This window comes from Diabrotica virgifera, chromosome 3 (assembly GCF_917563875.1).
Source record: "Diabrotica virgifera virgifera chromosome 3, PGI_DIABVI_V3a".
Lineage (NCBI taxonomy): Eukaryota > Metazoa > Arthropoda > Insecta > Coleoptera > Chrysomelidae > Diabrotica > Diabrotica virgifera.
Window position 1 is genome coordinate 2,559,836 of NC_065445.1, and position 13,472 is coordinate 2,573,307.

Sequence of the window (13,472 nt, forward strand, 5' to 3'; positions counted from 1 at the left end):
CATGTAATCGAATGAACAATTGGCAATATCATAATGTATAATATATTATGTCTGAATTGCCGATATAAATGAGTCAGATTAAATAAATTATTAGAAGAATTTTTTACTAAGTAACAACATTTTTGTTTAATTCATTAATATTTTTTGTATTTTGAGAACGGCATCCGATTTGGACGTAGAAACGTTAATAAAATCCATTTTTTTTTTGGTAAAATTGTGGCTTATTTCCCATTAAAAATAGTTAATTACAAAAATTCCACAAGAAAATAGCTTCAGAACAACAGTAGAGAGCAACGCTGTGTATTATACAGTATAATATATACCTAATGAGACGTATCTTGCCTAATAATAAAAAATCATGTTTGTAATTGATTTCTCTTATTAAATTATGTTCTCAATAACTATATTCAATCATACTTAACAAAACAGCACTTCTCGAAAATTTCACAACTGATACTAAAAGCTAAAATCCCCAAATCTAATGGCAATGCATTCGAAATGTAAAGGATCTACTCACAACGTGACGTCATGCGCGAACTGAACGAAATTAGGAATGCTGCGTGTCGTATCTTGGGTTATTGTATCATGACATGTACCTACAAACTGATATAAGAATCTTGAAAATCGGAGTAAAAATAATAAAGTTATAAATTGTCAAACTTAATCAAAAATTTTTAGTGGCGGAAGTATACTATTATGTAGTTGCTAACTAAGTAATAAAAACACAATATTGAACTAGTATGAAATAATTTAGACTTACCTTAAATGTGCTTTAATTATGACTATAAATAGGTCTCAATGGAATAACCGCTATCCTAGAGGACCTATAAGCTACATGATACTTTCAGCAACGTAGCATGTTTCAATAAGAATTATGGCTTTAAATCCTCATTGCGGAATGTAATAAATTTAATCAAGATTCATATGAATCTCTAGAGATCCTGATTAAACGACGATATTCCGTTTAATTTTTCATGTAACGAGCGAAGCACAAGACCCGTGAGGGAGAAAAAACTTAGGCATTTATATAGAGAAAATTACGTATACATAGACAAACGGCAGATGAATAATGTAAAGGGAGATTCATGAATTTCTAAAAGACAAAAAAATTATGCCAGAGACACAAAAAACAAATTACAATGGTTAAATTCTTTGGATCATTTTTAGGGAGTAAAATAGCAAAATCGAGAGAGGGTTTTATTCTACATATACGAGAAAATTTGAATATTTCTGTTTAGCATATATTATGTAAATTAAATATATAAACCTCTAATTACAGCATATCTTTTTAAGAACACCAAAAACTAATGGAGTCTTTAAAAATACAAATCATCGAGCAAGACAATCCAATAAACACACCTGTAAGTCTTCAGGAATTAGAATTTTGTTTAATTGAAAAAAATTCGACACCAGGACCTGATGATATTCACCCTCTTTTCTTGCGAAATCTTCCCTTTAAAAGCTTTACACCCCCTTAATTATCATCTTAAATGGCATCTCGAAAACAATAACGTAATAAGCATCAGAGGAAGTGCATCAAAATACATGCTTGAGATTAGTTTTAGGTGCCACAAGAACCAGTCCAGTAAGTAGCTTGCAAGATCTGGCTAATTAATTCCTCTTAAGCTAACGAACCCAACTCCTGTCGTTAAATTATTTTGCCAGAATTTCAGAAAACAAATGTAACGTAGTCTACTCAACAATATTTTGCAGAATAAATGTATCTTCCGATCATTACAGAAGTATTGAAAGATACATGCTACCATTTCCTGATCGAAAGAACATACTAGTCTTAATTTAGAATGGTTAGTCTTACTACTATGGAAATGAAGACTTGAAGAGGCTTATGTTCAGATATGGACGTGAATGGCTAGACGAAGAAGAAGAAGAAGAAGAAGTGTTACTATGCTTGTTCATGTAAATTTACCTTCCCGGACAATCAAACATCCAAAAATAGATACATATCTAAAAGAGCTCCTTAAACTTTCCATACATCTTTTCCTTACTCAGCAAGCTTTTAAAAATGTAATATCCAAATTTCCAACAACCTATCGAATCTTCACTGACTGACTCGTTTGGAGAGGTGGGCAGTACTTGTCGCTATATCTTCTGGGTTTGGTGATGAAAATGGTGGTCAAAATGTTCGAGCCTGTGTCCAGTTTTCTGACCAGTTTCCAGGCAGTGCGACTGCTATGCATGAAGCTATGCAGTTAACGTTTTTGAGAGGTAACCACCTCCACTTGATGGTTGTTGCGGAATTCAGAGACTCTAAAAGTTGTTCATCTACGTCTGGTTCTCTAGATTGCTAGTATTGATCATACAGGTCTTTACATTCTTTGGTCCAGCATGGAATGTAGAATTTGGTTAGGCTGCGTGCAATCTGTTTGGCACATTAAGTTTGGCTATAAATGGCTAACATCACATATTACTCCCATACATAAAAAGGGACCTAAAAATAACCCCAAAAACTATAGGGGAATCGCAGTCATCAGCACCATTAAAAGATTATACTCCAGGCTATTAAGAAATGAAATAGAACAAGAAATTAAGTATCTTCTTCTTAGTTTGTAAATTTTTCTATGACACACATTCATAAATGCTGCCATATTGTAACAAAAAAATACCTACGCCGAAGACGTCCACCCACCAACTTCACTTAAACTGAAGCAAAATACTACTAAACAAGCACATACTTCAAAAGTTTAGTACATTCTTCTATGTAGGCTGGTAAATAGTAGCAAATACTACGGAGAAAAGCAAATTCTTTTTAAGTGTAGTGAAATCTTCAAAAATGTAGTACGTACTTGAAGCATTAGCATTTACTACATTTTATGCCACCATGGGCACTTTACTTTATAACTAAACTCATACCTATTTACGGTTATCGGAACAAACTCTTATAAGGTAATACTTTTATTTGAACTTTAATGACTTGAAATACTTGGATTTTCCATAAATAATATATAAACAATAAATAACTTTTTATTAATTGTACGCCTTAAATAAATTATTATTTTTCAAATACACTATCAATACTATTTAATAAACAACTCTGATTGATTTTATTATCATCGTAAAAGCGTTAAAAAGCAGTAGCAGAATGAACTGCTATATCAAAATAGCGGGTCGGACACATCTCTACTTGTCACTGTCTTGAGTCTTGTCATAACATTATATTCGAATGAGTGCGTTGTATGACAAAGATAGCGAATGTTCGATTTCCACGGACATGGTGTCCATTTTTTTCGAATCCTGAAGAAACTAATAAATATTTTTAAAAAATTTAAACACAAAATGAAAGACTAAATTAGTATCAAGGGCCGAAAGTCCCTTAGAATATATAAGAAGATTCTTTCGAATGAGATATTTGAAATTAAAAATCACACTACATTTTCTCTTAGATTTTCACCCCTGTAACTTATTAAAATAAACATTATAGAAGTTCTCAGGGACTTTCGGCCCTCGCTAATAACGTAATCTTTCATTCTGCGTTTAAATTTTTCAAAAATACTAATTAGTTTTCTCAGGATTCGAAAAAAATGAATCCCCATTTGAATAGCATTGCAGCCGAAAATACGTACCGATCCTCTTATTTGATTAAACTAACAGAATAAGCAACTGTCAAAAAAATTTTAAAACGTTTAGTTGCTAGGTATATCTTTCCACTTCATTCACATGTCTCGGTAGTTAAATTCTTTGATGATTGCTTTTCTTGAAGAAATTCAAGAAAAGCAAGCTGAAGAACAAGCTGGTTTTCGTGCGGGACGTTCAACGGTAGATAATCTCTTCACTTTAAAAATAGCACTAGAAAAAAGAATACAAAGGAATCAGGAAACCCACATCGCTCTTATCGACCTAGAAAAAGCCTATGATAGTATCCCCATAATAGAACTATGGAATTCAATAAAAGACATCGGTATCGATGGAAAACTCATACAAGCAACTAGAATGTTGTATGAGACCACTAACACCAGAATCAAAAACGGCAAAAATTTCACTGAGGCATTTAATACTTCAAAAGGCCTCCGACAAGGATGTTGTCTATCTCCCACTCTCTTTAAAATATACCTTGACCAATCCTTACAGAGGTGGACAAAAGCAGTAAAACCGATGGGACTGAAAGTGGGAGATGACTCCCTATTTACATTATACTTTGCGGACGACCAAGTTGTAATAGCCCAAGATCAAGATGACTTAAGCTATATGATACGGAAGCTAAATGAGCATTACCAACAGGCAGGATTAGTAATAAATATGGATAAGTCAGAATACTTCATAGTGGGAAACGAAGACATTGAAAACCTACCATTGGAACAAGGACATATTGTTGGTGTGAAACAATGCAAATATTTGGGAGCTATATTTAACAAACGAGGAAATAGTGAAGATGAAATACAATACAGGATCAATAAAGGTAGAAGCATCACTAGATCCCTCAATTCAATTTTATGGGACGAAGATATCAGGAAGGAAACAAAGAGAAGAATATATGAAAGTATAATGAAGAGCGCTACAATCTACGGTGCAGAAGTTTGCGACATAAGTGCAAGAAATAAAAAGAAGCTACTTAGTACAGAAATGGACTTTTTGAGGAGAAGTTGTCAGGTTTCGAGATTAGAACATGTAAGAAATGAAACAATAAGAGAACGTATGAAGGTAGAAAAAACTATAATAGACGATATTGAAAAGAGACAGCTGACATGGTTCGGTCACGTTAAAAGAATGAATGAGACCGCTGGCCGAGAAAAATATTAGAGTGGGTCCCACCGGAGAGAAGAAGAAGAGGACGACCACGGAGAAGCTGGAGGGATAATATTCAGGAGGCAATGGATTCGAGGCAATTAGATGAAGATATGTGTTACGATAGAAAAAATTGGAAGCTGGGTATGGAGAGGCGGCGACAGCCGTAGAAATCCATTATATATACATTAAGTTTGGCAAATCTTTCGTAGTTTTGTACCTTAGGCACAATATGTCTGATATCGTCCTCCAATTGGGATTGCTACTGGTACCAGTTTGCCTTGAAAGTTCCATCGTGGCAGAGGAATTGAGTTTATAATGGGAATATTAATGCCATAGTTATTATTGCTGGCCTATGCTGCCATTTTGGGAAATTATCAAGAACTTCTCTGGTCGCATGTTAGTCTTGGTTGTAGTATTTTAGCCATCTAGCGGAAAAGAAGGTTAACTTTTATTTTGCATCATGTTAAAGTCTAAGATGCTTGAACACCTGAACTCCGCACATTCAATTACTTTTTGTCTTGGAGGTTACATTGGCTATAGCTCCATTCATTGCGATGACTATTGAAATCTCCTGTATCTATTGATGCATGCTGATATTAAGGAAGCGTTTCTCAAATTGTTGGTCCAATTGTCAGATGGTTCTGAGATGAACCGTTTTTTGTTTGTTGCATGGTTGTTTACAATGTATTCGCCAGGAAATCTGGAAGACGGCCTTGCAGTTCGATGTTGCTGCTCATTTAGTTTACCCAAGATACACCACGAGGAGTCGAGATAGCCTTTGCTTTCCCTACGGTACCTACGTATTCCAAATTAAAAAAAAAAGAATGTGTGTGTACTTTGTACGCACGTAAGAAGTTAAACTTCTATTATAAGATTTTAACGAAATAAATACACTTTAAACAGTCTATTTGTATTTTATTTAAATATTAAACTAAATTTATTAATAAAACAATACCAAAAAAAGTAATATGAATTGTCCGGATTTGAACGCGGGACCTTTCGATCTCTAGTCGAATGCTCTACCAATGACCTACCACGGCTCTGTGTACATCGCTTCTCGAACATAATTACAACCATGGTGACAAATAGATCAAGTGAACTATAAATTAAAAATGTTTTAATAATACTTATTATCTTACTCCCGAGGAAGACAAATCCAATGACACAAAAATTATAATAAATATATTTACTAAAAACACTAATATATTTGCGCTGATACATATCTACATAAATTGAAAGATTTAGCAATTAAGTCCATACTGCCTGTGTGCGCATGCGCGAAGAATAATAAAGATTCACTCGCAATCACGCCTAAAGAAGTATAACTTCAAAAAGCTAATAAGCGAAAGAACAATTAATGACAACTTAAAAGAGGTATCTAGTAGGAAAAGAGAAAAAGATAGTTAATAAAGTGAAGATTTTTAATGACTTCTAAAGAAGCCCATGAAGACAAAGAAACACAATTTAAAAAAAAAACTAATTGATAACTACTAATTCGACCAAGTATTATAATGTTTTATCGATATTATAATTTTTGTAATTAGCTAAATTATATAGAAATTACAAAATCATCAAAACTACATAAATAATTTTAATATACAGTGAGCACTTAAAGGTTGAAATAAATTCATTTTCTCGAGAATGTACCATTTTGGAAAAAAATTCCGAAACAGGTCGATTTGTATTCTTAAATTGCGACTTTTTGGTATATGTCATACTAGTGATGACAGCCATCTGGGCGTGATGACGTCATCTATGATTTTTTTAAATGAGAATAGGGGTCGTGCTATAGTTCATTTGAAAGGCACTTCAATTCTCTATTCAGTAATATAAACATTAACATAATTATTTATACAGGAAGTCCAAAAAATTTTTTTTAATTACATTTATTGACTTAAAAAGAAGAATATGTGTGATTTATTTAACTCAAAATATATTTTACTGCTATCAGAAAACAGTAAATAATGTTTATTTGACAAATAAATATTGTTTTTTGCTTAAATTCAATATTAAAGCAGCCACCCACCTTCCCCTTGACAGTTTGAACATTTAATTTAAGCGAAATGCAATGATTATTTTTCAACTAAACCTTTTTTTGTTTTCTGAAAGCAGTAAAATGTATTTTGAATTAAATAAATTACATGCATTCTTCTTTTTATGCCAATAAATTTAATTCAAAAATTTTTTCTTGGACACCCTGTAAAGATAATTATATTAACGTTTATATTACTGAATAGAGAATTACCTTTCAAATGAGCTATCGCACGGCCCCTTTTCCCATTTCAAGAAATCATCAGGCTCAAATCATGAGACCATCACGCCCAGATGGATGACGTCACTAGTATGATATATATGTCAAAAAGTCCTAATTTAAAAATAAAAATTGTTTCGGCCTGTTTCGGGATTTTTTTTCAAAATCGTCCATTCTCGAGAAAATGAATTTATTCCAACCTTTATGTACGTGCTCACTGTGTATAGAACTAAACTATTGTTATTGTTAATTATTATGATATCGACCTCATTAATATTGATATATTGATATTAAACGTTTATTTGTTTGTATATACCTACTTTTTTATTGCATTATCAATTTAAACTGTGACGGATCCAATTAAGTAACATCATTAACCATTTTAAACTTCTTAGAGAATAAGTAATCATTTTATTGTACTCCTATTGTTAATTTCATTGTAAGTTATTGTTTGGCCCATTACAGCATTCTGCAATGCCTATAAATACCGAACAATAACCTTACATCACACGATTAAATACATAGACGTGGCCAGCTTTTTTAATGTAGGTTCCAATGCTAAAAATCGCCAACCCACCCCTCTGTTATTTTTGAAATATTTATTTAACAAGATTCGAGCAAAAAATGAGAATCATTTAAAAACATAATTTTGAATCCCTAAAGGGAAAGGAAAATAGTAATAAGTACAACAAAGTCGTGGATGAATATAAAATATTGCAATTAATTGGAAAAGATAAGATTGTATAAGAACGTAGAAATCAAAATGTATAAAGGCTTATATACTTAGTAAATTGAATTGAAACAGACTGTATGACTTGTACACACTTCTAAAAAGGTCAAACCGGCAAACAGGTGTATGTTCTCAAAGAAATTGAAAGTGTGTAAAAAAATTTTTAATAATCATCTAAGTACTTTCAACACATAACGTGCCATCATCAGAGCTTTCTAAAAGGACATTTAAGATAAGAGATTTTTTATAAACAAAAGATTGAAAAAACTTACGTCCTCTTATAAATCCTTCATAGAAGAGTAATTGTTAAAATTCACATGATAAATCATGGATACTGGGCAAAAGCCACAGATATCGGGTATAAAACCCTTAAAATTAAAAGTTTATCACATCTAAATTCTTTTTTAGTTTAAAAATTACAAGATTAAAAGATTGAAAGATGTTTTTTCAAATGTATTATACACGTATTAAAGAACATCTTTCAAAGATCGATAAATCTAGTTTTGGTCATCATTTGCATGCATCGAAACACAGCTTTAGTCCCCAAAGAGATAGTAGGATCCTACATAGCATACCAAATAATAACTATACTAAAATGAATCTACTAGAAGATCTAGAAATAAGTAGAGAAATGAAAAGAAATCCTCAAAACTGTGTTAACACTCAGATTCAATTAAATTGTAAATTTGATCCTATCTTTAAGAAATGTCTTTAATAATTTTGATTTAGTATACAGTATACCCAACAATTGCTGTAGGTATTTTGAACATTACTTTTTCGGTATTCTTGAGTTTTCTTTCATTGATTACATATAAGTAGAATGTTTGAGATTTGACTTAATCTATTGGTAAATTTGTTAATTTTATAAAATTACAGCTTTCGAACTCTGAACTTGACAAATGAGACTTCTCCTTGGTTTGTTTTCATCTAACTTCTTCCACACTTGGTCAAACCATAACGGTTTGTTTTTTAAAAAGAATTTTGATAACTTACATACACGTTATCATTTCACTTCAATATTAATATTTGTAATTTTGAAAATTTAACGTTAAAAATTTAGTATCTTTACTTAGAATTAATTTAACCAACACATGCCTTTTAGCCATTTTCAATTTAATTAATTTTTAATTTTTATTTATATACCAATATAGAGGGCGCATAAATTAGTGGTTCCTTCTTTATCATTTGAATGAATGACAGCGCTCAGCTGTTCACGTGAACTCACAATGGTTTGACGCAGCCATGTTGTAATTTTTAAACTAAAAAAGAATTTAGATGTGATAAACTTTTAATTTTAAGGGTTTTATACCCGATATCTGTGGCTTTTGCCCAGTATCCATGATTTATCATGTGAATTTTAACAATTACTCTTCTATGAAGGATTTATAAGAGGACGTAAGTTTTTTCAATCTTTTTATAAAAAATCTCTTATCTTAAATGTCCTTTTAGGAAGCTCTGATGATGGTACGTTATGTGTTGAAAGTACTTAGCTGATTATTAAAAAAAATTTTACACACTTTCAATTTCTTTGAGAACATACACCTGTTTGACGGTTTGACCTTATATACTTAGTGTAATTAAAAGGAAAATAAGAATATTATTTCTACTTAGGAAAATAAGAGAAGCCAAGGAAAAATAGTACTCAAACAAGTGTGAAGAAACAGGTAAATCTGCATAGGAAGGTAAAAGACTTAACAGACATATTAGATGAAAAAGGTCAAATTATCCTTGACAACAACAACAAAATAGAAAGATGAAAAAATACATAAAGAAATTGTTTAAAGATGAGAGTCAAACAGGAAACAGAACTATTTATGATACAGTAGAGAAAGTGGGCCCAGTATAACAGTGAAAGAAGCCATGGGTGCAGTAAAATGACAAAAGATAATAAAACTATAGGTCCAGCAGAAATTAATAGAGATACCAGCAGAAATTATTAAATTAATAGTAGGAGATCAAATAGATATACTAACAGACTTGCACAACGTCATATATCATACAGGCGTCATTTCAAAAGAATGGTAAAAGAAAAAAGCTAACGCTAAAGAATTATGTGACCACCGAACCATCAGCGTAATAAGACACACTCTTAAGATATTCTTGAAAAGTCTACATCAAAGAATTTTCAGAAAACTGGAGAAAGATTTTAGTGACATTCAGTTTGGCTTCAGAAGCGTAATGGGTACAGGATAGGCATTGTTTGCCCTTAATGTATTGGCGGAAAGATATATGGATGCGAACCAACCTCTTTATATCTTTTTCCTTGATTACAACAAGGCATTTGACAAGTTCCTACATAATCGCCTTCTACAACTACTTCAAGATAAATATCTGGATATGAGAGATATTGAAATAATATCAAGCTTTTACTTTAATCATGATGCATCTGTAAAGGTTGGTAACGAAGTATCAGAATAAATAGAAATACAACGAGGGGTAAAGCAGGGATGCATACTTTGCCCGCTGTCTTTAACCTAGGTTCAGATGAGATATTTCAAAAAGTACTAAAGGAAACATCAAATGGAATTACAGTCAAGTCAACGGAGAACCTAGAAGTAACATCAAATACGCCGATGATACTTTGGTAATTGTAGATTGTGGATAGTAGCAAAGAGGCCGGATTTACTTTAAATATCAAAAAGACGAAATTCATGACAATTGTAAAGACACAACAACAAAGAGAAAGAGACGTTATGGATTAGGGACCAGCTCGTTCAAAAGGTGGACGTATATACGTAGATACTTGTGAACAATGGTAACCGAAAACAACGATTTTACACATGAGATCAAATCACGTTTAGGAAACGCCCGATCAAGATTCAATATTATGAAAACAGTATTTTGCAGCAATGATCTGAATCTGCAACTCAATGTACGAATACGGAGGTGTTATGTATTTTCTGTGTTATTATATGGAAAGGAAGCTTGGACGTTAAAAAAGATATAAGTCACAGAATAGAAGCGTTTGAGATGTGAGCTTATAGAAGAATTTTAACCCGGGAACAGTCGCGCTCATTTCTGTCACGTAAACAGTCGCGCGTAGAGAAAAAATATCACAATAAGAATTTAAAACAAATTTCTATTTTATAATATTTTTATTTACTTGTTATGTTAAAAATATCTATTTCTAACAATTTTAAAGCTAGTTCTAACCAAATCCATAAATTCCACACAAAAATTAAAAAAATAAAAAAAATGCCCACGCATTACTACAGTCTTTCTCGAGGCACTTACGAGTGGAAAGTTATGTTGCAAAATTTTTCATCAAGTTAACACGGAAAAGGATAAAATCTTAGATTTTTTCTAACCGCGCGACTGCTCCCGGGTTAGACATAATTTGGGTCGATAATGTTAGGAACAACGACGTTTTAAAAAGAGAATAACGAAAATGAGATATTAAATACAATAAAAATAAGAACATAAAAATGTATACCATTTTTATTCAGTTGCAATGCGAGGCCAAAAATGTCTTAATTTTTACTTAGATTAGAGAGCGCAACCAGCACTCTTATCGACGATTTCACCTCTTGTTAGAGGCTCTTCAGAGAATGCATTGGTTGCTTTCTCTAATCCAGTAAATTTTTCGAACATATTAGTCCCACACTGCAACTGACGTGAATGGATTAGGTGACTAGCGTTTATTTACGTCAGTTGCAGTGTAGGACTACGAAAAATTTACTGGATTAGAGAAAGCAACCTATGCATTCTCTGAAGAGCCTCTAACAAAAGGTGAAATCGTCGATAAGAGTACTGGTTGCGCTCTCTAATCTAAGTAAAAATTAAGACATTTTTGGCCTCGCATTGCAACTGAATAAAAATGGTATACAGTTTCATTTTATAGTAGTATTACTCCGTGGAGTAACTAGGTGCATTTTCCTTTGGAAATTTACCAAGCTGCAGACGGGGGTTGTGAATTGCATAGTATCGTTGATAGTATAGAATTCCTTCCCTTTTGTCTTCACTGCTGCATCCATTTGGCTTGCAAATTGTAGAAGCCTTGGAGATGTCACCAGAGAAATGTACCAATAAGTTTTCAATTTAAAAATCTTTTAGTAATATTTTTAATATTTTTCAATATTATTAATGTTGCTATTAGGATTGAAAAACTTTATTTTTTAAAAATAAGAACATTTCAGTATCTGGGTCCTGTCATGAGAGATAAACGTTGCTGCAGATCATTATACAGGGAAAGGCACTGAATATCCTGGCTAAACAATTTGAAAGAAAGAAAAAAGAAAAAGTGAACAATCTCAATTTTTCCGCCCCTCAAAAATTAGTGTAAGTTCTACAGCACCCCTGCACCCTTTGCTGCACGCCTATGATTAAATAGCGTAGGAGAGACGGTCCATATTAACGTCCCAGATTACATAGATAATCGTTTTTTTTTTGTCGTAAACACCAAATTTATTATTAATATTATTACGAAATTAGAAAGATTATTGGCCAATAACGTCACCAGAAGCAATTAATTTCTAGTGAAGAGATAATGGTCATTAAGACGGTAAAAACAATATTCCAGTGTTATTTGTTGAACTGATAAACTGTGAGAACGTGTGCCAGTAGTTTGGTTTTAGTAGCTACGGAGTGAATATACGCGAGTCCACTTTTGGAAATACGTAATAACTCACGTATAACAATTGTGAAAATTGAAAAAATTGTGTAAAATTTATTAAAATCTGTAAAAATATGGTTTTGGAAGTAGGAAGGTTAGTATATTGTTAGTTTTGGTTGTCTCTGTGAAGAAAAAAATGTACGTAACTTTAATATCATGATTGATTTCTTCTTCTTTAATGTCGAAACATTTTCCATTTTTTAAATAGAAATTGAGTCATATTTTTGAGCTCGGTAACTTTTGAATGGTATAACCGATTTTCAAAATTAGACATGCGTTTGAAAGGTAATGATTATTACTATTAGAAGCCGCAAAGGTCGGACTTAAATTTTCGAAGTTTTTGGGAGTTTTGGGAACTAAAACAGACTCTAAATAGGAAGGGCCGTAAAACGCACACCCTTGGACCAAAATGGATGGTTGACATATGAATGGGTGAGTATTTTCCTGAACTTTAAGATGGGAGTTGGCCCAGTTTTCAATTTACGTCAGATTTAGAAAATTGAAAATTTCGTGTATACAGGGTGTTAGTAAATAAGTATGAAAAATTTTAAGGGCTAATTCTACATGAAAAATTAATGCCAGTTTGCTCTATAAACATATGTCCGCAAATGATTAGTTTCGGAGATACGGGGTGTTGAAATTTTTATTTCAAACTGCCAATTTATTTATTTCTCTAAGACCAGTTGAGCTATGAAAATGAAATTTGGTGAGTTTTAGGAGGTAGTTATTACGAATTTTATGACATACAATTAAGAATTTTGTATTCATCATTGGCGCGCCTAAGGGCAATGGTCTGAATTATTTTAAAGAAAAAAAAAATACGCCACTGAGATATTTCGAATTAGAAGTTATTTTTAAATTCCACGTCTAATTTATGATAAAAAACCTTTCTTACCTTTTTTCATATGATGCACCGTTTTTATGCAGAAAAATAAAACATCTTGGCGCATATTTTTCATTTCTTAATACATCATCAAGAACTATCCAATATAGTAATACTAAACTAGAACAATAACAGAAAATATTACTAATACCATTTCAACTAGGTGCAAAGCTGCAAGAAATTTTTAAAATGATCTCCTTTACAGATAACAGAAGAATTTTATATTCATCATTGGCGCGCGTACGGGTAATGG

The 13,472-nt window shown here is 32.2% G+C and overlaps 1 protein-coding gene across 4 annotated transcripts in view; it reads left to right on the forward strand.

Moving 5' to 3' along the window:
- Positions 1–13,472, forward strand: part of LOC126881766 (calcium/calmodulin-dependent protein kinase kinase 1) — a 391,062-nt gene that overhangs the window by 270,530 nt on the left and 107,060 nt on the right. Inside the window, exon 1 of one of the 4 annotated variants that reach the window (XM_050646246.1) lies at positions 12,253–12,430. The exons of the other annotated variants lie outside the window; for them this stretch is intronic. Coding sequence (XP_050502203.1) covers positions 12,411–12,430 — 20 coding nt within the window. The 5' untranslated portion in view covers positions 12,253–12,410. Of the gene's footprint in view, positions 1–12,252; positions 12,431–13,472 lie in introns of those variants that run through there. 4 annotated transcript variants of the gene reach the window in all.